Here is a 24,354-nt window from a genome sequence, read left to right as displayed (position 1 = left end):
GGGTCTTATCAGATGGAGGATCAACAAGGTCCCACGTGTGGGTTTTCTCCAATGCCTATAATTCTTCTTGCATAGCTTGCTGCCAATGAGGATCTGCAGATGCTTCCTTATAGGATTGTGGTTCATGATAGTGAAGCATAGTGGAATAACAATGGTAATTATCACGAAGGTAGGGAGGTGGATTTCATACCCGAGGAGGAAGCTCAATAGCGGGCGGTGCAGGATCAACAGACGAAACATCATCACAAGAAGTGGATGGAATATCGGAAGGCGTCGGAAGCTCACTAGATGAACCTACATGCGTCTCATTATCTGCAATTGTGTCACTAGGAAAATAATCGACATCAGGATTAGTAAAGAGAGGAGTTCGAGTAGAAGGGATTGACTTAAACTTTGACAAGGAAGAGAACATTATATGTTCCCAAAAGACAACATGACGAGAGATACGAATGCGTTGGGATATTGGGTCCCAACATCGATAACCTTTGTGTTCAGTCCCATAACCAAGAAAACAACATAGACGAGCGCGAGGCTCAAGTTTAGTATATTCATGGGGCTGAAGGAGGACAAAACAAGCACAACCAAATACCTTAAGTGAGTTATAATCTGGTGTAGTGAGATAAAGACGCTCAAAAGGAGACACATTGCCAATGACAGAGGAAGGAAGACAATTGATTATATGGACAGCAGTAAGGGCAGCTTCACCCCAAGCGCGTTATGGACAAGAGGCTGAGATAAGCATGGCACGAACTGAATCAAGAATGTGACGATGCTTTCTCTCAGCACGACCATTTTGTTGAGATGTATATGGACATGAAAATTCAGACAAGGTACCCTGCTCATGAAGAAAAGACAACAGTTTAGAATCACGATATTCCATGGCATTATCTCGTCGAAAAACTTTAATTGATTTTGAAAATTGTGTTTGAATCATTTTGGCAAAGTTGATGTAAATTTGAGGAAGTTCATGCCTATTTTTCATCATATATATCCATGTAAAACGAGAATAATCATCAATAAATATAACAAAATACCGAGAACCTCCCATAGTAGGTGTGGGAGCAGGACCCCAAATATCAGAATGCACGAGATCAAATGGTGAAGCTGAAATAGATGTACTTTTATTAAAAGATAAGACTGGTTGTTTAGCAGTTTGACAAGCAGTACAATCAAAAGACTCGTTGGTGACAGATCCTAAATAACCTTGAGACACTAGAGGACGCAATTTACCAATAGAACTATGGGCAAGACGACAATGCCAAAGTTGAATGGAAGAGTCTGTGGAAGCTGCACAAATGTTAGACTCCAGAGGAACATGTAGTTCAATGAGTTCATATAACCTTCCGATCTTACGTCCAGTCCCTATGAGTTGTCCAGTCCGTGGATCCTGCACACGACATCCAGAGGAAGAGAAGGTAATTTCATAACCAAGATCACATAATTGACCAATAGAGATAAGGTTAAAATTTAGTTTAGGAATAAGGTATGTATTAGGTAAGCTTAGATTAGATAGGGAGATAGAACCTGTGTGGCTTACATGCATAAGAGATCCATCGGCAGTGTGGATAGAACGGATAATGTCATTTTTAGATAAGGAAGCAAATAATTGAGATGCAGATGTCATGTGGTTACAACAGGCAGAATCAAAATACCATTTAGAATTACCTAGTGTGGTGGAAAGAGCGGCAGGAGTGTTACCAGATGGCAAAAGTTGTCTAAGTAAAGACTGGATATTTAAGACGGATAATGTAGACTGAGAGGATTCTAAAGATCCATTGGCAGCAGCAGCAGTCGTAATTACAGACCTGGAAGAGTTGGAACGAAGTTGATTCCTATTATGATCAGATCGTTGAGGACGAGTGAGACAATTCTGAATCAAGTGTCCGACCGTTTTGCAATATCGGCAACAATTTGATGCAATATGACCATATTTTCTGCAATTATAACATTCTACGGTGGGACAATCGGAGGAAAAATGTCCAAACTTGCTACAATGACGGCAAGATTTGGTATTTGGCACAACGCTGGATTTCTCCATTAAAGCAATATAATAATATTCAACGAAAAATAGAATGAATTGTCACAACTACAAGTTGGACAAATTCGATGCACCTTTTTCAACCACCGTTTGCTGAATTGGTGAATTCACAAAGGCAAGTGATATATATATATATATATATATATATATATATATATATATATATATATATATATATATCAATGTTTGACTTAGTGTTGGTGGACTATGATGTCACAAATGTAGGTGATGGATCACAATGATAATTTGGTGCTTTAAGGAAAGAGGTATGACTCCGGGAAAAATAATTAACCGTATGGAAGCGGCGAAAGATTGATACGAAAAGAATACTCGGGAGAAAAAAAACCAGGAGCTAGAAAAACCTAAGCTCTTGATACCATGTAGAAACTCAAGAAAATATGAGAAATAATTGTATATTCATTGTGATAATCAAAGTACAAGTAAAAGCTCCTATTTATATTATAGGATTAGACAAAGAAAATAAATACATATAAATGCTAATGACACTAGTGGAAAAAACACTTTATAGAAAACTTCTTAGGTCGGTTAGTGTTGCCACCTGACTTAAGAACATGCGCGGTGGCAATTCCGTAAATAAGTTAAACTTTGTTAGGTCCGTTCAGTTTTTAACTGATGTAATAGAGATTAAATAAATAATATTAAATTCAAATAAAATTTGTTAATTTGCAAAACTTTCTTGTTAAGTCAGGCGTCTCTCAACCGACTTAAGAAACCTCTTTTGTTAAGTCTGATGTGCCTCAACAGACTTAAGAAAACTTTATGTTAAGTCAAACTTCAACCACCAAACCTATGAAGTGTCATTTATTTATAACAAATTAAATTATATTATGTTGCATACTGGAATCGAACCCGGTCCTTAGTATAATTTTTTTTTTTTTTAACTTGAAAAATCCTAATCCTAATCTTTAAAAAAAAAATATTATTTATTAACAAATTAACAAATTCGTAAAACATTCTTCCTCTTCTTCTTCTTCGAACCCAGTAAACCCTTCCTTAGAACCATTATTCTTCTTCATCGCAACAATCTTCTTCTTCTTCTTCTTCTTCAATGCAAACAATCTTCTTTTTTTCACTGCAATCAATCGAATTCTTTATTGCACCTTCATCACCTTCGAACCATTCGTAAAGTGAAACCCTAACTTTCATAGAAATTGAACTGCTTTACTCAAACTTGAAAATTCGAACCGTTCCTTCGCTGAAAACTTGGAAATTCGAACCGTTCCCTTCACCCATTGATATGTATTGAAACTTTAAACCCTAACTTTTTATTTTTATTTATCGTGAGTTTTCAATTTCATTTTTTGGAGCATATGATTTTTAAGAGAACTGATCGACGTACCGCGAGAGATCTGGAAGAGGAGATTGAGAATATGGGTGGACATCTTAATGCTTATACTTCGAGGGAGCAGACTACTTATTATGCTAAAGTTTCGCAGAATGATGTACCTAATGCACTTGATATTCTGGCTGATATTCTGTGTTTATTGCAGTTATTTTCAATCTCTTAATCGTGAGTTTTTTATCATGATTTTTGATTTTGCAGTTAAAACTCATGATTTATTGCAGTTATTTTCAATTTCTTTCTGTGTTTTTTATCATGATTTTTGATTTTTTTTTATTTGAAACGGCTTTTATGTTATTATTATATTATTAGACCTTGGATTCTAGATTGCTCTTGTGGTAAGTTGCTTAGTGTAATTGATTCATAATCTCTGTTAGTTGGTTAAAGAGTAAATTATAGTATCACAAGAGGTTAAGCATTTACTAGTTTTTTGTACCAAGCTTGATTGTGAGTTTGTTTATAAATTGAAGTTTGCGACCCTTTCTACTTTGTAACTGTTATGGAATCCATCTTGCTTGTTCGTAGAATTTAGATACCGATAATATGATGAACAGTCTGGAATACAATGCCAATCCAAACATAAATGTGTTACACCTAGTCCACTTGGGAAAAAGGATCATAATACAACATATATGCATTGGAATGAACTGATCACATGGTTCTGTTTTGGTGAAAGAAATTAGAATGTACTATAACTTATGTTTTGTTTGTTTTCAAGATGTAGTTTGGTTTTTATTTTTTAATTTTCAATAAAAAATACATATAACAATTGACACAAGTTCAACTTATGATATGCATATGCTTTATAGTCTCGGATGTTTGAGCTAATTGTGGACTAATCGTCTCGGAGGTTTGAGCTAGAATCATTAGTGTCTGGGCTGTGCAGAATTTTCTGTCTCTCGCAGTCTCGCTTCAATTTCTCTCTTGATCATTATGGCATCGTGGGGTAATAGAAAGCAATATGAGGCTCAAATACTTACGAAGGAAAATTATGTTTCACTACAATAGTTTTGATCTATGGCAGCACCGCTTTTCTTCCGTTTATGTTATTGAGGTTTCCTAATCTATAAAAACATTAGTACATGTTCAGCTTCATCAAAGGGAGTTCTATTTTCACCCTTATTGTCTTGATATGTATTGGTTGGTACTTGTACTTTCCTCAGTCAAAATTTTTCATTTGGATATTTTAGTGTATATTTATTACTTGTTTTTCTTATGCAGTACTTTATAAGATGGAGGAGGAATGTGAAATGTATAGAGGGGAGGCTCACAAGGCACCCATCCTAGCAGCTATAAAATTGGGAATGTGGTCCTTCTGTTCTATTTTGCAAAAATGTGAGATTTCCATTGAGCAAAAGTGTAAGTGGTTCTTAATTATGCTTATTCATTGGTGTTGGTGTGAGTTTTATGCTTCTGTTTAGCTTCTAGGTCTATTTGTATATCTTGCTTTAATTTGTTCTATCTGTATGCTTGAAACCTTAATCATATGTTGATTTCATGGAAATGCATTAACTTCTACCTATAATTTCTTTGATTCCTTTGATGGTTATGATTTGAAAGGGTTTTATCTTCTTATGTTGGAACTGTGTTAGGTGGAAAAAATTTGAACAAAAACAGAACTAGCATGTTTTGGCTTGTAATATGATGACTATACTTGTTTTAGACATCCAAGGTTAATATAGTGTTTGATCTAGTATTATAGTGTTGGGAAGTTCCTCAAGGAGAAAAACTCATATATCAAGGTTGATTTGCTTACCATGCATACTTTTTGTGTTGAGATTGAATATGTGAACAAGTTTTTGTGTTGATTTATTTATGCTTATTATGCTAACTTTATGATTTATGTTGCTTTTCCCCTCTAGGTGTATGGTGTAGAACCATCTGAAAGTGCAGTACTGAGAATAGAGGAAAATCAGGTGATTTTACAACTCTGAATATTTTTTTACTGGTCTTCATTCTTTATGAGAATGTTATTGTATTCATGGAAGATTAGAAGTCAAGAAAAACATCCAAGACTCATTTTTCATATTGTTTTAATCAATGTATCACATTCACAATATATAGGCGTAAATTTATTGTATGTGACCAATCCTGTTAGAATGTTGACTAAATTGTTTTTTGGAAGTTCAAAGTTGCACTTAGTCCCTTTGTTGATTATTGGTTTTTCTTGTATCTAGCTACTAAATATTCTTGTTATTCATTTGAATTGTTATATTTTAAATGTGAGAATTTTATTCCTTTAATATCTAAGCAAGTTCTTAGACAACCACTTAAGTCACTTTACTGATTACTTTTTCCATTTGCATACATTTCAAAGGCAAACATCAAATCCAAGGGATTGGTGTTGGCATCGTTCCGCCTGTCTTGGAAGTTGGTCTCCTAAAAGAAGTTATTCAGGTAGCTTGCAACACTAATACATTGGTATTCAATTATCAATTATGATCCAGAAATGTTTTCAATACTAGATGCTAATACAAGTGATTATGTTTTGACCAATAAGGTTTTATGAACGATACATGTTTCAAGTGAAGAAGCTATAGAAACTACTAAGTTGCTTGCCTTGAAAGAAGGTTTACTGGTATGTCATGATTGATAACTTATGATTCTTATTATTGGCTTTGTAGTATTTTGCTTTTGGTTATTTGTGTTATATAAAAACTCTTCAAACATATTGTGAATATGCATATTTTGATGTTATTTTAACTTAATGATATTTTATGCCTCAAACTAAATTGAACTTTATTAATATTTTAGTTAGGGATTTTTAATATTCTTTCAATTTTTAAGTTCAGGACATTTTCTCATGAAGGAGAAAACTTCTCATTCTCAAGCATGGTTTATCTATTCATGGGTTCCAAATGTCATTGTTGCTAAGAAGTAAGAAAACAGAAAATCCACCTCAAGCATTAGCGAAAGAAGCAATTGTTGATGAGAGATATGAGTTATCTCTTTTTTTAATCATCTTATTTTAATTATCATTTGATTGTGATATTATATTTCTATTGCAAGTTTTTATTTTGATAATGATTAAAAGTTTCGTAACATTGTTGATAGTGACATGTGTTAAGAGACAAGGCTTGGTGATATTTCTTATCTCTTTCACCTTGTCTTAGTGTTGTTTATTACTTGTGAATGTTATATTTTACTTTTGTTTCTGAGTATATATATGTACTATGTAGTGTTATTTGTATTGAGAGTTTTGATTTGTTCTAGTGATGCATATATATATATATATAGTCAATAAGTTAATGTCTTTAACTAATGTCCTTGATTGTTTTACATTCTATTCGTCGCTAAGCACTTCATTCGGTTGTTATAATTATAAAATAAAGCTTGATTTTATTTTATTTTTTATGATCTTCATCTTAATTAGCATTTATTGAATTGAATAATGCTGGGAAAGGTTCTTTAGAACAGTATTTAATTTAATAAATTTAGAGCGTAATTTTTTTTTAAAAATTTTCTATACTTTTTAAGTCGGGTGAATGATAACCGATCTAATAAGTTATTTCTTAGGTCGGTTCAAAATCCGTGTTAACAACTCAATACTTCTTATGTCGGCTTTTCTTAGGTTGGACGCGGGACCGACTTAAAATGTCATTTTAAACCGACCTAAAAAGTGCTTTCTTAAGTCGGGTTAAAACCGACTTAACAAATCAAAACTTCTTATGTCTTTAACTGTTAAGACGGGTACGGAACCGACTTAAAAAGTCATTTTTAACTGACTTAAAAAGCGTTTTTTGTACTAGTGTGACCCTAATTTAATTACAATATAAATTATTATAATAAGAGAATCATAACATATAAATTATTATAATGTGAGAATCATAACATATCTTAACACTATGTTATCTCCTCCCTCACTAAATTATCTTCTATCTCATAGTTTTCTCTCATCTCCCTCCATTATTTCATATTTCTCTAATCAATCGTTGTAGAAACTTCCTTTTTTTTTTTTACAGTCATTATAGAAACTTCCTAGCTTGTATATATATATTTTAAATGTTATAGTTATGAAATACATTTTATTTGTATTTTTTAACGTACTAGTGCCAGTTTTTTAAAAATTGTTGCATCTTGTATCCATATGCATGTATACCCAGTATTGTACCCAAATTCATGCAAAGTAGGTGAAACATTTGCATTAATAGATGAGATGATCTGAGTATGCTATTGTCGAAATTGTGGAAAAAGGATTATGAGTATACAACAACATTAGTATATATGCTATTTTGGAAATAGGATTATTTGATGTAACTGACACAATTACAGATTCTAGCCGTGCGATCAAAATAAATACCCGGAATCATTTTATTGTCTGAAATTAAGTTGAAAATCTAAACCGTCAAATTTAAAATCAACTAACGAGATATGTTATAACACCATGTAACTTTATAGCAACAAATTTATATCCAAAAGAAACCTAATTAACCCGGCCTCTTATGTAACTTCTAGATTCAAAAAAGAAAAATTAATCTGACTTTTAGCATCATCATTATAAACTTTCAAATGTAGTATTCGAAATTTGGAAAAACAAAAAGGTACTAAAAATTATTTGACCATTTGATATGCTATGTGATTTATCATCGAATGGAAAATTTTATTTTATTTTTATTTTGGATCATCTAAAATGAATAACGTGTAAAGTGAATAAATCAAGGATTATTATTTAAACAAACTCATGCTTTGTTATGGGGTACCTATAACTTCTATCTTTGATTTGTTAAGTAATGACTAAAATTATTCACCTTACACTCTAAACTGAATTGCTCATTTTTTTTTTTTTTACAATGAGCAGAAGATCGAACTCAGACTCTTATATGTACTATCTAAATCCCTCACCACTAGACCAAACCTAATGACTTAACTGAATTGCTCACTTTAAAGGAGTCAGATACTTTTATCTATTTTTTTATCAATACTAAACAACAGTACCTAATTTTAAGAACTCAAATTCAATTTAGAGATTCATAATATCAACAACCCAAATCATTTTCTTTGGTCTGGATAATAGTAGAAAACAAAAAAGAAAATCAAGCCAGGAATGGAGGAAGCATAAAGTTGGTCAGTGCTATGGTGGATTATCTTTATAAGTGCTCCATTATGGACTAGTGCTTAAAATTATCATAAATTTTAATGATTAGTTGTCGGCAATATTTTTTAAGATAAAAAATCACAACTCTTTTAGTGTTTGCGGCTAAAACAATGACATGATTGAAGTTAGTTCATTGTTGGTTACATTTTATTTTTTGTTGTTTTAATCAAACTGGTATAAATTAAGTCATTATTTTAGTCATAAAAATAAAGACGATCATTTGCTGCAGGGAGTAGCATGTACGTGGACCATTTCATACCTATCCCTACCTTAATATCTAGATATTTTTAATTTATAATAAAAACTTGTACTTTCAAATAACGATGTATGTTATTGCTAAAATTTTAAATATATATTCTACACAAAATAAACCACTTGTGAGAGAGAGTGATTCATATTAAAATTTCCGCATGTAACACCCATATAAGGGCCAAGACATCAAGCATAGTAGTTCATTTCATTTTACATGTTATTGGACCGTCCATGACATGTTGAACCTCATCATACCTTGGCCCTATATTTGATCTTTATATCACCTCCAATTCCATGATCAAAACCAATAACTGTTCTTGTATGCAAAAATATTATTTTGCCTTCTACAAAAAATCTCCATCTTTTTGAAAAAACTTATTTCTAAACTTTTGTTCCCTCGCGTGACTTTGAACAGTGCCATAATTACTATTCACATTCTCCACCCAACCAACCATAAAGCATTGAAGTTCACATTTCAATCATGACAACCATAAGCACTTATTTTCACTCGTATTGGAGCTTACGATCTTTTTAAAATCCATCATGTTCATAGCCACAAAACCATCACTCCCATAATATCTTAACCAATTCAAACATTTTAATTTAAAAAAAAAAAAAGCAAATTTCATTATAGCGTCATTCTCATGAGAAAGTAAAGAAATTTTGATTGAAGAGCCTGCACTACTACAATATTATAATTGAATTCAAATTAAAGGTAAACAAAAGCAATAGCCAAAAGCCCAAAAGGCAATCCAATAATCTAAAATTAAACTACAAGCATACTAGATTGCATTTAGTCACTCAAACACATTATTGTTTTGACTTTGAGTCTTGAATCCCTTTTAGAAAATTCTAAATACAAATCGTGCGATTAAGATCGAACGATGAAGATTGCATAACTTCGTGAATATAGAAAAGTCAAGTTCACAAATGAAGATAAAATCAAATGACTAAATTGCATAAATTCATTAATACAAGAAACCTAAGGTCCAACAACACCGGATATGGATTCTCTACAACTACACTATGGTGCTGCAGCTATAGGGCCGGTTAGATTTGGAGATAAATTTCTCTCAATTTAATCGGTCTATATCTGCAGCAGAAGATCCGATTCACCACCACCATTCATGACGGATTTGATAACAATGCCTCTTCATCAACATGATTTGCATGCAACTCTTTAAGCCATTCAAACGTTCTACGACGTGACATGACCTTTTTCCCTTGCTTTTGCCTTTGCTTCTGTTTCTTCCACTCCATAACTTTTTCTTTCATGGCATGCTTCCTAGTACTTTCTGCATTATATCCACTTTTGTTTTCACCTTTGTTCATCACCATGTCAAATTTTACCGTTTCAATTGAACAATCACAACCACTCAACAAACCACCTCGTTTACCAACAAAGTGTTTGAAAACATCATTTTTCTTACTCATTTTGCCACCTTTATCATTTAAAGTACTATTATTACTACTACTGCTACTACTATTACGACTGACACAATTTTTATTACTACTACGAACCTTGAGGTCTTGTAATTCTATTTCTGGCGTAGGGACCACGCCTAATCGAAAAATTTCCCATACCGATGATTTTCTACTTTGAGTTGTCGATTTTCTTGGACAAGATGATTTTAACTGAGGTTTTGGACTTGGATGTGTGTGAAATTGGTTTCTAACTTTGGATTTTGAAGAAATTGAATTTGAAACTATTGGTGTTGTAGTAGAACTAGTACTAGTTGATGTATTCGAGTTTTGACTTGTACTACTATTGCTTCGAAACTCGTTGAATTTGCATTGATTGAATTTGGAATTGAATTGCTTACCATCATGTTGTTGGTATAGTGATTTTGTTGTTAATAAGCCGGCTTCGGAGCTGAATGAGAAACGTGATGGAAGAATTTGACCTTGGAAGAAAACTTCATCAGCTACACACATTTTTGGTTCTGTTGAAAAGAAACCAACCCATGAATGAAAATTGAATTCTTCTTGTTTTTCATTGATGTGAGAGTGTTGTTCTTCTTTAGTTGATAATTGGTTTGGAGATAGTGGAAGATCACAAAGTGACAATGCTTCTTCATGTTCTTCTGGTTCTTCTTTTGGATGGTTCTGTTTTTCTTGGACACTGTTTGTTGCCATCTAATAGAGGAACAGTTTTGGTTTGGAATGTTTGGTGTCGGGGAAGGTTGGAAGTGGTATATAATAAATATACTAAGATTAAGGTTTATAAGAAGAGGGTAGTAAAGTAAAGGAATTTGGATGTGGGTGACAGAGTGACATAAACATAAACATAAACATTTGGAATTGGAACATAAAAGAGGTAAAGTAGGGTGATGAGGAGCACTAAAGTGACAAATATGACGTGACATGGTGTTGGGTCACGTAGGATTCGGATATCATCACCTTGAGTCTTGAACAATTTTTTTTTGAAGAAGTTAAATTAGCCCACCCAAATTAGCGCTAGAGAGAATCGAACCTCAGACCTCAAGAGGAGCACACTCCTAGGTCTCAAGCCAATACCAATGCACCAACCCAAGTGGGTTTGAGCTTGAACAATTAGATAAGTGAGTTTGAATTTGACACTATATTTTAATCCAAAACTTTTAACGAATTATGTTTATGTGCCCTCTCATTTATAAAGTATTCAACATTCACTTTACATTGAATGTGAAATTCAATTCACACTTAAAATATCAACACATGAGCTATGCGAATAAGTAATACTAATAGATAAGTTAACTTATAAAATTTATATTGTCCTAAAAAATTAGCTTATAAATATAAAATAACATGACTATATGTTTAACTTTTCGATTAAGATAACAGGATTATAATTAAAAAAAATGACTATATGTTTAACTAGTAGTAAAATACGTTATAAGCTTGTGAGAAAATAATGGCCAGTAAACAAATCTAACATATTCACATGAGCACATAAATTATTTTCGCTAGTAGCTTATTTGTTTGCTAAAAGACTGTAGTAGTGATCACAGATGATCAGTTATCAGTCTAGGATACCGAAGAAAATGTTTGTCTTTTACTTAATTTTATGTTTTTTGGGACAACTTGTGTGGGATTACAAAAAGAAAGCAGAGTGCTTTTTGGGCCTGCTAGTACAGAGACACTACCTCTAAAGATGTTGTTTTTATGATGAGCAAAAGATAAAGATGTTTTTTCTTCTGGAATCTCGATGGAGGAATCGCAAGTGGGTTTCTCATATGGAATCCTCAAGTTGGGGAGTCTAATTCTTGGTTGTGAAATTTAATTTAAGGGAATCAAGTTGTATTTTTTTTAATCAGATTATAAATCTTATCTTTAAGATAAATAAGTAGATTGTCTGAAATTTAAATCTCAATCTTTATATATAAAATATTTTCATATCAACTCAACTAAACTCACAAGAACATGTTTGATTTTACCATAATAAAAATTGACTTTTGAATGAAGTTGTTAAAAGTAAATTCAGCATAAGATTCTTTAGGGAAATGGATCATGTGCAATCAAAATTTCAATGCAGTTGATTTATAGCCGTCCGATCACAATCGGACGGTTTAAATAAATTCAGTTAATAAATACAATTTTAAATCATAACCGTCCGATCTTGATCGGATGACTATAAATGAAATGACTGCACGACTGCACCCAAAAATCGAATGCATGAAATCCTGGTCCGATTCTTTAATTCTTTAGTAGATATAGTTCACATAAAAGTAGTTCCAACAATAAATTTATAGTTTTTTTTTTACGATAACAATAAATTTATAGTTAAACTTAATTATAGTTGCAAAAATATTACTCAAAGGTTTTCGTATTTTTCTTTCTTTTTTTCTTTTTACCTCAAATCAAACACGTTATTAATGTGTTTAATTAAATTGTTATATATATATATATATATATATATATGAAAGGAAGTTGAAGGATATATGGTGTTGGTGAGGCTGTGTCTTGGTCTATTTAGAAGACTACTAATAATTTAGTTTTAAGAAATTAAATAATTTGGTTTTAAAGTATTATCTCCCTCCTAAATTAAAAAAATTTCAGAAATTAAAAAGATTGATTGTGGTATTATTTGTTGATATTCATATTATTTTTATAATTTTTATCTTCAAGAAAGAATAAGTTAATGCTTTTTTAAGTATTATAAATTGTAGAAAAAGATGAAAATTTTAATTAGAGGTGTATTAGTAAAGAGGTGTATTAATAAAGAAATAATTAATGCCCTTAAAATATTAAGAAAACTTGTAAAGAGGTCTTTTATTTAATAACGGATGTAATGGAGGTAGTACCATTCTAAAGGTTTTTGTAATAATTTGAATCAATCTAGGATCATCCAACAAAATGTCTCATAAATTATGCATGTGCTCTTTGAGTTTTATGTGGTTTGTTGGTTAGTCTTCTTTTTTTGCTAGCTTTGATTGTTTTGGACTACTTTTATTTTTGGTTTTTGGACTGAACAAGAATTTGAATCTCGTTGTTTTGATCTGGACCACTCCTTGTACTTTGATCTTATTTTTAATTCATTATTTGGCTTTTACAAATTAAAATAAAACCATGGTTATAATTTTTAATGCCCCAAATTATTTCAACAAATTCGATTTATTCATCAATTATTAATAATACGCACTTTCAATAAATTCTTCATTTTAGAAAGCCCAAATCCAACAAGAAGCTAAATGAAAATTTAAAAGTACAATAATCTAAAAACTCTTGCATTAAAAAACAAAACAAAACAAAAATACAATTTCCCTTATTTTTATAATAACGCAAATTAAGAAACACTAGATAGTGCATAAATTAATTAAGGAACTCCTTTGCTATTAATAACATTAGTAGCATTGAATTCAGCCTGAGAGGCAACATTAGCACCAGAAAGAGTTGGTGCCTCTGTAGAACCAGCTCCACGACCTTCCTTAGGTTGTTGGTGACCTTGTGTACCATAACCCTGTCTCTTATAATCTTCTAAATCCTTGTATTGCACGTAAGGACTGTCCTCTAATGGAAGCCCTTCAGTGTTTCCTTTGCTTGATTCATCATTTGTTGGTTTTGTTTCCTTTGCAGTTTGTTTCTCCATCTTGATCCTATGTTATTGTAAAAATGTGATCACACCCCTTGATTGAACTCTTGCAATATATATATATAAGATAAATATATCATTTTTTTAATTGTCACAATGTGTAGTAGTGTAATATACGTGGTGATTCATGAGTATTTCATGGGCACGTGGCAACTTTTAGATAAATTTTCTATTTTTATTATCAAGAAGACGAGATAATTAGATAAGTTTTCTATTTTTATCAAGATAAGATAAATTAATAACCAGCTGAATCTCTTCTTATTTTATGCTGGTGTTCCCCATGATTAGGTTGATGCTATGCTGACTCCTCAAACCATTGCCCCATATATGATATGATATTTTTATTTTATGAAGAAATAATTCAACGAACAGAGACATAATTCAACGAACAAAGACGGTGTAGTGAATAGGAACAAACAAAGAATAAAAGATTCCAATTAAATATAATATAATTAAAATTTAAAATATATTAGATTTAAATTTAAAATAAATATATTTTAGTTTTTGTCCATAGTTTTTTTTTTTTTTTTCAATAGATTGACGAGTTATTATAAACTCATAACACAAGTGAGGGAGTCAGCGTTAGGTTTCGTTCGACCTAACAATTTCAGAATTTTTTTATTTTTGTCAATTTTTATTAATCTTGAAGGGAAGTTCTGAATAGAAAAAATGAAGTGGCACAAGCAGAAAAGTTTTTTACTTCTTTCTCATTTTTCTCTGTTTTTTAAAATATGTCGCTGAAGAAATTAACACGTTCAACTTTAAAACGGGGATTCAAGTTTTTCAAGGATAAATAGTCAAATTCGAACTGATTTCAAATAATTACTGATACACCATTTATTATGATTAATATGGTCACTCTGATATGGTATAAAACCATTCTAATATAGCATTGTGGCCACTTAAAGATAATGATAGGCCGAAATCTCTATTTATTTATAGTTGAACTCTGAAACTAAAAAGAAGAGAAAAAAGGGGAGTAGATAAGCCAAGAAATGGACCCGATCCGTAACAAATTCTTTGAGTCATGGGGGGCAAGTATATCCGCGCGGATCAATATACATTAACCAAGCGCAAGCCCAGCCTGAGCCGGATGGCGGCGCACATTATGATCATGAGATGTGCGTGTGTTGTCTCTCAAATGTGAGATTTATTGAACTTTTTCAAATTCACTCTTCACACTTGTTTAACTTGTGTTTATTTCTTACCAAATTACAATCAAGTTCCCTCCAAACCTCAACCTTGTTCCGTCTCTCGGTCTCTCTCTCCCGCGCTGGTGTCCCTCTATCTCTACCAGATCTCTGTCTCATTGATCCCCTAATAAATTAGCAACCAATATCAATATTTTGCCATAAAAATTGAAACATGACATATATGCAATCTGCAATTCTTTGAAATGTCCATATTGCTCATTTAGATTGGATGGTGGTTACAGGAACAATAACACTGGTAAATACTAAATAACACAATGCAAACAGTCTGTGACTTATTTAAGACTTAAAGAGTATGTTTGAATTCAAGACTCAGTTGCAAATGTACAATTGAATTCACACCTACAATTTCCGTTCTTTAAGCCAATCATACATACACCAAAGGAGTGAAATGAATAACGAAGTTCATCATGGAAAATATGCATTAATAGTTGTTGAATACATTTATTGTTCTGGGTACGTCGGTGTTATGTCGTAATTCAGATCCAGAGAACGACATGGTACTATTGTTAATTGATTATAATGTTGTTATTAAATTCAAAAGGAAACTTCATTTTCCCTCACTCTTCCTCCCATGAAAACAAATAGACCCACCCACCAAACCAAACACAAGGTCCCAGTCTCAACTATCACTAATCTCCATTTCAATAAACAACATTTTGTTTCCATATATAAAAATAAAATTACATAATCACTAGTTAATCAAGACACACCCCTCTTCGAGTGAGTGATGAACCTTTGATCAACCTACTAAATAACAAGGTTAATTAATTTATTGTTTTGTTTTCAAGAATCAATCCCAACTAATTGAAATTGGAGTTCCAACAATACTCTTCCCATTACTCCATTCCAATCTTCCAAATCCATTCACCTTCTGAGGTGTCGAACCCGAAGAAGTAAACGTTACCGTAAACGGTTTCTTCTCATTCTCCTTGAAACTCAACTCTTCAGGATCAACCGTTATTTTCACAGCTTTTGAATCAGACGTCACGGAAGCCTTGTAAGTTCCCGCGGGTCCCACGTTTGTAAGAGTTCTCGTGTGTTTAACTGTATTAACCCCACCCATTGTATCAAAAACAACGGCAAATGAAGGGTAATTAAGATCAGACACACTGTACTTTTTACCCGCGTCACACTGGAACTTTCTCCTTGCCAAAGCTGTTATTTGCGTTGCTGTGTAGTTTAATGCACAGAGAAAACCTAAATAATCATCCACAGTTAAATCATAAACCAACCCAGGGTTAAGTGCAGCAATAGGATCCACGTGTCCTGATCCATGATCAAACGGTGTGGAGGTTTTTCCAGTTGCACTATCTTGCAATTTGTTACCGTTTTTGTAAGCCGTATAAGCCGTTGTCATAAGAGCCGATCTAACAGCAGCTGGACTCCATTCCGGATGAGCCGATTTAATCAAAGCGGCTAAACCACTCACGTGAGGACACGACATGGATGTACCAGAGATAATATTGAAATCCACGCGTCTTTCATCAACTGGTAAACCAGTGGGACCTACTGCCTTTGACCACCCAGCTAAGATGTTGACACCTGGCGCTATTAGATCAGGTTTCAAGATCTGCGGTGTGATTGAGTTGGGACCACGTGAACTAAACGCCGCGACAACCGGAGAAGGTTGCACTCCCACCTTTGTTCCTTGAAACACAATCTTAACCGTCGATTTCGCATCGGAGAATAAATATTTCTTGATCGCATCACCTTCTTTCTCACCAACTGCCGTCGCCGGTAACAAATGAGTATCCGCCACCAGCTCTTCACCGTTCGCCGCCGTGTTACTCAGCACCATTCCCAATCCACCGGCAGCTTTCACAACAGCTCCTTTCTGTACCCTAGCATTCATCCCACGGTCACATAAAACAATCTTCCCGGCAACTAACTCCGGCGATAAAGTTCCAGTCATACATAAATTCCCATTGGTAGCATTAGTAGCATTCCCTGCATAAATCAACGGTAATGGAGATTCCGGCAAAGCGTTGCCTCGATAAAGCGACACGCCGGAATAATTTAATCCGTTACCGAGACTAACAGAAGCAGGGAAATCACGATCAAGTGTGCCAGCACCCACGGTAGTAATCCATGGAGCTACATTAGATAAACTATAAGCACTAGGACCAGCATTTCCAGCGGAGCAAGAAACGAGAATCCCTTTCTCCATTGCAGCAAAAGCACCAATAGCAACACTATCTCTGTAATAATCAGACATGCCACCACCGAGAGAAAGTGACAGAACATTAACATTGTCTGAAATAGCTTTATCAATAGCTGCTAAAATATCGGAACTGAAACAACCACCTTTCCAACAAACTTTGTAAGCAGCAACTCTAGCGCGCGTGGCCATCCCACGCGCTGTTCCGGAAGCGTAACCGAAGAGACTTGCACCTGTAACGACTGATCCTGCTGCTGTTGTTGAGGTGTGTGTGCCGTGACCGTCGTCGTCTCGTGGAGATCTAGACTCTGTTGTTTCGTCGATAGGACCTAACATGGCTTCAGCACCTTTTGCGAAATATCTTGCTCCGATGAGCTTTTTGTTGCAGTTTGAAGCTGTGAAGTTTGTACCCGATTCACACGCGCCTTTCCATGTTGTGGGTATAGGACCAAATCCAGTGTCGTCGAAGCTTTTACTTTCCGGCCAAACACCGGTATCGAGAACACCGACGACAACATCGCTTCCTGTGCTTGATGCAGGGAACAACATGTCGGCGGATTTATCGAGGCCAAGAAACTGAGGAGTTCTTGTTGTATGAAGTTCATATTTCACTTCAGGCCAAACAGCTAGAATCCCCGTTTGGCTCTCAAGCAAACGCGCTTCTTCATCAGTTAATCTGGTTGAGAAACCATGAATCGCGTTTTCATAAGTGTACATCATTTCAGCTGATTCAGATACAGATTGTAAAGAAGACTCATACCATAAAGCATGGTGCTCGAAACTCTCTGGCATTTCAGATTTTGCAACGTGCACTATGTAAGTGCTCTTCAAAGAAGATGCATCACATAGACCCATTAACAAAACCAAAAGAAATACAGGAAAAGAGAACTTCATTGTGTTAGTTCTTCTTCTTTTTAGTTTTTTTCTCACCCTCAAGATTTAGGAATGAGAGTGGAGAATGGAATGGATATAGATATTATAGGAGTAATATTTTTTGAGAAAGATGATAAGAGTACTTTATTTTTTGAAGGCAGTTTTTAATGCAGATTTTTTGTAACTTTAGTTCCCACCAAAGTGTGAAAAGAGGTAAAATAGTAGGGGTGGGTAGTTGTCTAATAGTATGAATAATTGAATGGAGACAAAAGCTGAAGAAAGAGAGAGAGTGGGGATAGTGGAAATAAGTAACGATGGCACCATCTAACTTTGTTGATTGAATTCAATATATTTGATTGATTGCTTCACTTGATTCACATGTTGAAGAGTGTACTCCGTATATATCCGTTGCAAATGCGTGACTCCTTTTTCTTTTCCTTTTATTCTTTTTTTTCTGATTTTTTACTCATAAAAAAACATGTTAAGTTATTTCGGCTTTTTAACTTGACAGTAGTGCAGGCCCTTCCGTCACATAATCACGTTCCCCGAACGTTACTTCATACACCAATCTTTTACCTACTATCTTGAATGAATAAACACTCTCAACTGTGTCTCTGTTGATATTTTTATTTTAAACTTTATATATATGGTGCATGCTTAGTGTACGTGTTAAGGACAAAATGATAAGACCAAACATTGTTTGGAATCAACGGAGGAGGCTCGCATGAATGTGCGACGGTGTGCGACGGCATAGGGCCTCAAAATTTTGAGGGCCTCAACTCAAAATTTTGAGGTCCTATAATATTACTTATATATTATTTATACCTATAAAATATCAAATGTATATTAATAGATTAATTTTTAGGCCCTAAAATAATAGTTATATATTGTTAATGTTCATAAATATCATGAGTATCAATATATTAGTTATCTATACTCGTAAATATAGTTCTACTCCATTTTAATCTTTGCATAAAATTTAATCTTAGATTATGATGTTCCTTTTTGACGTTATATTCAAAGATAATTATTTTGTATTTCTTGTTCCATTTAATTTAATGTAAGATTTAATATTGATAATTTATATGTTTACAAGAATGTTTTTTTATATTATATGCAATTTAAATCGATAATTTTTTTTTATTAAGGGGCCACTTTTATATTTTGCACAGAGTCTCCTAAAACTCGGAGACGCCCCTGGGAATCAACGAAGCAGAGTGTTGTAACTGGGAATTGGATTTCATGAATTCAGGAACCATGCAGTCAGGCTGAGTCAGTAATTTCCAACCGTACGATCAAAATTGAACGGCACAGATCTTATGCAGTTTTATTTTTAAAATAATAAAAAATCTGACTTTAAAACCTGAACCGTCTGATTTCAATCGGACAGTCCAGATCTTGCTGACTCATGCAGTCATGATTTTTGACTGCACATAATCTGCATCCGTTGTAACTGATCTGAACCGTTTGATTTCTGATCGACTACTGAGATTGTTTTGAGTTATAGAATTTGTGAGGAATTAAAATGAATGTTAACATAAATATTAAAATGTTAAGAGTTTCACATCGGTTGAGAGATGGCCTGACTGACTAAGTGTTTATATACTAGAGGCAATCCTCACCTTACAAGCCGGTTTTTTAAGGTTGAGTTAGGCCCAATACTCATTTCTAAGATGGTATCAGAGTCTCTCCACGATCCGCTGGGCCACCTGTTATCAGGTTTCCGCTATCGGGTCACCCACCGTTTATATCCACGCACCAAGCCCAATAGTGCTGAGCATGAGGGGGTGTGTTAAGAGTCTCACATCGATTGAGAAATGGCCAAATGAAATAAAAAAGGAGATAAGATGTTGCTGCAAAAAAATATTGTAAATTACGCATGGTGATTCACGGGTATTTATTTGTAGTGGACATTAGACAAATACTCCCTTAACCTTATTAAATGGGAGAGATTTTAATTTTGGACCTACTCGTTTCTTTCGTCTATACCTGCCAACCAACTGAGTCTATTTTTTCCTTTGCTTATTTAGCTATATTAAGAATCTGACGGACAATGATGCACCAAAACAAGGAATTCATCCTCACGGACTTCATTACTATCTTCTTTTTTATTTATATAAAAAAATAAATACTTTCTGTGCTGGGAATTTGGAAAAATATACCTTTAATCAGTAGCATATCTATCACGATAGATTATCGGTATATTTAACTTCATTGCGTATATACGACACATGATTGGATCCTCTTCTTCACTTTTTTCTTCATCCCTCTCCATCCTCTCTATCTCGCTTTTAATTTCAATCTCTCTTTTTAATAAAAAATTTTAAAATAATAATGAGAGAGAGAGATTATGAGAGAGATAGAGAGGATGGTGATGGAGAGGATCTAAATCCTATAGGACATTCCATGCAAATGTGACTAAGTTATTTATCTTATATTAAACGGTGCATCCGGTGTACTTGTTAAGCATATCAAAAATAGAAATAAAACATAAAGTTAATATTGATAAAAACAATTTTTTACACTTTCAATGCATTAAATGCATGAATTTCAAGACATTTTTTATTTTTATGTGTTTAACTAATGTATCGAGTGCACTATTTAACATATTCCTAACTTTATTATCTATTATTGCTTTCAATTGCAACAGACTTCTTTGTGGTCTTCTTTGGGATTTGAATTTTCTTAGATTTAAAAATTTTAAATTCACCTACATTCAGTTGTATTTAATGTAAAAATATTAGGAGAGAAAATCGAGAGAGATAATATGGTAGGTGGTAATGACAAAATTGACCTTTAACATACACTAAATGTAGGTGAATGCAAGATTTTTGAAGGTAAAGAATCTAAATCACTTTTTTGGTGGTCTGAAGGCTAGACAATGTCCTTGTAAGAATGAGATTATAAGTAAACTTCTATTAGATGGTGTCTGTTTTTTGCTTTATTCATTGGTGTTCCGCCTATATATTGTTGTAAAAATTGGACCTAATATCACATCATAATAATAATAAACAGGTAAATTCTAATATGGACCACTTGATGAAGTGGTCCATGGTGGACCAGTCACGAATAACATTATAACGAATACGAATTTTACAAAATACACCGTTTGATTGAAAGTTTAGATCATATAGATCATCCATAGAAAAATTTAGAAAAATTGAAAATCATTTGATATGTTATTGAGTCACATCAAGATTAACGGTTTATTAAATAACGTAAATCCTGATGGGTGTCAATAACATATCAAATGATTTTCAAAAAAATTTAAAAAATTTATGAATGATCTATACGATATAAACTTTCAATCCAATAGTGAATTTTGTAAAATTCATATTCGGTAGATCACTTGTCCACGGTGGACCACTTGTGAAGGTGGTCCACCGTAGCATTAGCCATAATAAACAACATATAAATAAGTAATCGAACAAATATAAATCAGAGTAAAACAAAAGAGAGATCATAGGAACTTATCTTTTGTTATTGATATCGCCACTACCACGTAGTAAGCAACCACCGAGTCACAAATGGAATGATCTAAAAATAGTTAACCGTGAAACAAACAATACCTGAAGCGTGCTGATCGCACTGTCCTTAAGGATTTATCCGCCTCATAAGCGTAAATCCCCCAGGATCAGTGGCGGAACCAGGAAATTAAATTAGGGGGGGTCGCTAAAAAAATTATATTTCTAACAAAAATTTAAGTAATAGAAAATACAAATTTGATCATAAAGATATTAAATTGCATACCGTAAATAATATTCTACGTGTACCACGTGTTACTTTAAACTAATAATTGCACAAAATTAATCATAAAACAATTATATATTTCAACATAATACATGTATACTTAAAATAGAATGATTGTTTTTATTTTAAAATAGTTGGCTTGTTTTTTGGAGAAAAAAAATAGAAATTATCTATTGTTTGTATTGATATATCATTTATATTATTATTTTCACCATACTTTTTTTAAAAGAACTAAAAATCAAAACAGGGGTCAGCAAGAGTTGAACTCACGACCCCAGGAGGCAAGGGCGTTATGACTTCTTGATCAACCACTGGGCTACGTGTGACTTTTAATACTTTATGTGTGCAAATAAATATATATACATTTAATATTATAAAATTACTCAGGGTATTAAAGTAATTTCTCATTTTTTCGGGAGTGGCCGTGGCCCACCCCAGCCACCCCCTAGTTCCGCCAGTGCCCAGGATTCAACAGGTCATTCTCGGATATGAATCATATCCGAGGTGACAGAACTAGCAAGATATTATTAGACACCGGTAATGTAATCCACTAAGATAACACTCCAATTTGACGAGGAAAAGGAAAAATATTTTCTCTATTTTAATTGTGGGGTTTTGGTCGCACATGCAAAACCTGAAGAGATGAGCCATTTGTTTTTAAACCGTGATTCTCTGCTTACAGCTTTTCTAATCGTTACATATATCATTATATATCATCCTTATGTTTTGCATCGTAAAACCACAAGGTCCTATTAATCAGGATTTATTGGTTTTGATAAACACATAAGTAACTGTAACGTATATCTTGACCAAGTAATCAAGCACATTTAACAAATCATCAATTAATAATAATAACATTAATTGATTCTTTTACATAAAATAATTTTAAATAACTTTAAAAATAAATTATATGTACAAAATGTACGACATATATGACACATTTATTTTGTAGTTCCGTTTTTTCTGACCTCTGTTCGTTTTGTGCAGAGATCAATTATTATTAATAATATATTTTCGTTAGAAAAAGAAAAAATAAACAATACTCCCTATGAAGTAATTGTAGTTTGCAATATCCCTCCTCTAAGCTTCTCTTTAGGCATGACAATGGTTAGTTTGCAATATCCCTCCTCTAAGCTCTCAGTACCGCCTCGTATTCCAATTTATGCTCTTAGATAGGTTGGAGCAAGGCATTTGAAGTTGAGTTTGAATTAATCATATTATATTAATCATAGCCGGAGAATCCATTTCAAAATTGACGTTTTTGATTTCAACCGACTTGCCATATATATTCCAATACGAAGAGCCCATAGTTCCGCCCACACAACAGAGCATGATCCAAGTCTCCAAATGTAAAAAGATATTTTCTCTCCCCACCCCCCACGTTTCTTTTATACCCCCCTTAAATCCCAGTTTGCCCTTCGAAAATGACCAATTTTTTGGTTAGCAAATTCGGGTTTTACGAATCGAAAAAATAAAAACTTCGGTTTTTAAAAACCACTCGCTTTGTCCTTCGAGTTTTACGAATCGAAGTATGTTTATATAGAAAGCAACCTCTCACATTCTTCATCACTTTCAATACTTCATCCTCACACTACCAAAAGAGATCCCAAAATCCAATTCGTTTTTCAGTCAAATCGCTGCTTAAAATCAAGTTTGGAACGTTTGCTAAGGGTTGGAAGGCGATTTGAAGCACAATATTAAGGTAATCTTCCGTTTAATTTCTTTTATTTTCAACTGTCATATATGCTAGGTTGGTAGGTTTCTGACACAAAATCGTTCGATTTATAGAAATCGAAGGCATCCTTCGGTTAATACGAATCGAAATGACTGGAACTTTTGGTTTTGTGTTGGTTTAAACGTGTTTGCTTGCCAAGCCTAACCGAAGGATTCATTCGGTTGATACTAACCGAAATTACTGGAACTTTAATTTTTGCAATGTAAAATTACTTGCCTTGACTGTCTGTTTTGCTTGCACTGCCTTAGCTGTTATGGATTATAGAATGTGCTACCAATTTTATATGTATTAAGTATTATATGTGGCTAATTATGTGTTTATCCCTCTTATATTATGTAGTTATGGCGGGCAAACGAGAGCTTGTGCTAGGTATCTGTGCCCCGGGAATTGTTGAGGTTCCGCCTGATAAACCTCCATCTAGACCTGTTGCATATGAGATTGATACATCAGATCATTTTTACACTGAAATGGCAACCCCTGACCGAGATGAGTTGATTAGATGGGCTCGGGAGATTGCCTTAAAGCTAAAGTTTGCAATTGTAATTGGCAAATCCGACAACGGCAGCGATAAGAGGAAGCAATATTTCAGGTTGGATTGCGAGCGGGGAGGCCGGTACGTGTCAACAAATAAGAAGCTAAAATCTGATCAAACCGGCACGAGGAAATGTGGCTGTCCATTTCGACTCCGTGGTTATTGTCATGCCGATAAAACATGGCATTTGACCGTTGTAAATGGCAAACATAACCACGAGTTGGACAAGGCAGTTGAAGGCCATCTCATTGTCGGTCGTCTCAAACCGGAAGA

General features: G+C 33.6%; 3 protein-coding genes and 1 long non-coding RNA gene across 6 annotated transcripts; 1 reads left to right on the top strand and 3 right to left on the bottom strand.

Moving 5' to 3' along the window:
• Positions 1 to 3,032: 3,032 nt before the first annotated feature.
• On the top strand, positions 3,033 to 6,538 carry LOC123919774. 3 transcript variants are annotated; one of them, XR_006813316.1, is made up of 7 exons: positions 3,033 to 3,569; positions 4,211 to 4,541; positions 4,623 to 4,760; positions 5,264 to 5,317; positions 5,719 to 5,798; positions 5,902 to 5,979; positions 6,189 to 6,538. It is a non-coding gene; the product is annotated as an uncharacterized LOC123919774 (long non-coding RNA). The 3 variants fall into 3 exon arrangements; XR_006813314.1 differs by having other exon boundaries at positions 6,194 to 6,537; XR_006813315.1 differs by lacking the exon at positions 4,211 to 4,541 and having other exon boundaries at positions 6,194 to 6,537.
• Positions 6,539 to 9,687: 3,149 nt separating this feature from the next.
• LOC123919773 lies at positions 9,688 to 11,032 on the bottom strand. Its single transcript, XM_045971776.1, has one exon. It carries the CDS (start codon positions 10,882 to 10,884, stop codon positions 9,874 to 9,876), a length of 1,011 nt encoding a protein of 336 aa, XP_045827732.1. The 5' UTR covers positions 10,885 to 11,032; the 3' UTR covers positions 9,688 to 9,873.
• A 2,298-nt stretch (positions 11,033 to 13,330) lies between these two features.
• Positions 13,331 to 13,893, bottom strand: LOC123919772. The gene has a single exon (XM_045971775.1). The coding sequence runs from the start codon at positions 13,814 to 13,816 to the stop codon at positions 13,544 to 13,546; it is 273 nt and encodes a 90-aa protein (XP_045827731.1). The 5' UTR covers positions 13,817 to 13,893; the 3' UTR covers positions 13,331 to 13,543.
• A 1,779-nt stretch (positions 13,894 to 15,672) lies between these two features.
• LOC123919771 (subtilisin-like protease SBT1.7) lies at positions 15,673 to 18,674 on the bottom strand. The gene has a single exon (XM_045971774.1). It carries the CDS (start codon positions 18,083 to 18,085, stop codon positions 15,824 to 15,826), a length of 2,262 nt encoding a protein of 753 aa, XP_045827730.1. The 5' UTR covers positions 18,086 to 18,674; the 3' UTR covers positions 15,673 to 15,823.
• Between the last annotated feature and the right edge of the window lie 5,680 nt (positions 18,675 to 24,354).

The sequence above is a fragment of the Trifolium pratense genome, linkage group LG4 (assembly GCF_020283565.1).
Source record: "Trifolium pratense cultivar HEN17-A07 linkage group LG4, ARS_RC_1.1, whole genome shotgun sequence".
NCBI classification, from domain to species: Eukaryota; Viridiplantae; Streptophyta; class Magnoliopsida; order Fabales; family Fabaceae; genus Trifolium; species Trifolium pratense.
The sequence above is the reverse complement of the archived record's forward strand: the minus strand, read 5'-3'. Positions and strand labels throughout refer to the sequence as shown.

Coding starts and splice junctions, on each gene's coding strand:
- LOC123919773 (XM_045971776.1), bottom strand. CDS start 10,884: ATGGCAACAAACAGTGTCCAAGAAAAACAGAACCATCCAAAAGAAGAA.
- LOC123919771 (XM_045971774.1), bottom strand. CDS start 18,085: ATGAAGTTCTCTTTTCCTGTATTTCTTTTGGTTTTGTTAATGGGTCTA.
- LOC123919772 (XM_045971775.1), bottom strand. CDS start 13,816: ATGGAGAAACAAACTGCAAAGGAAACAAAACCAACAAATGATGAATCA.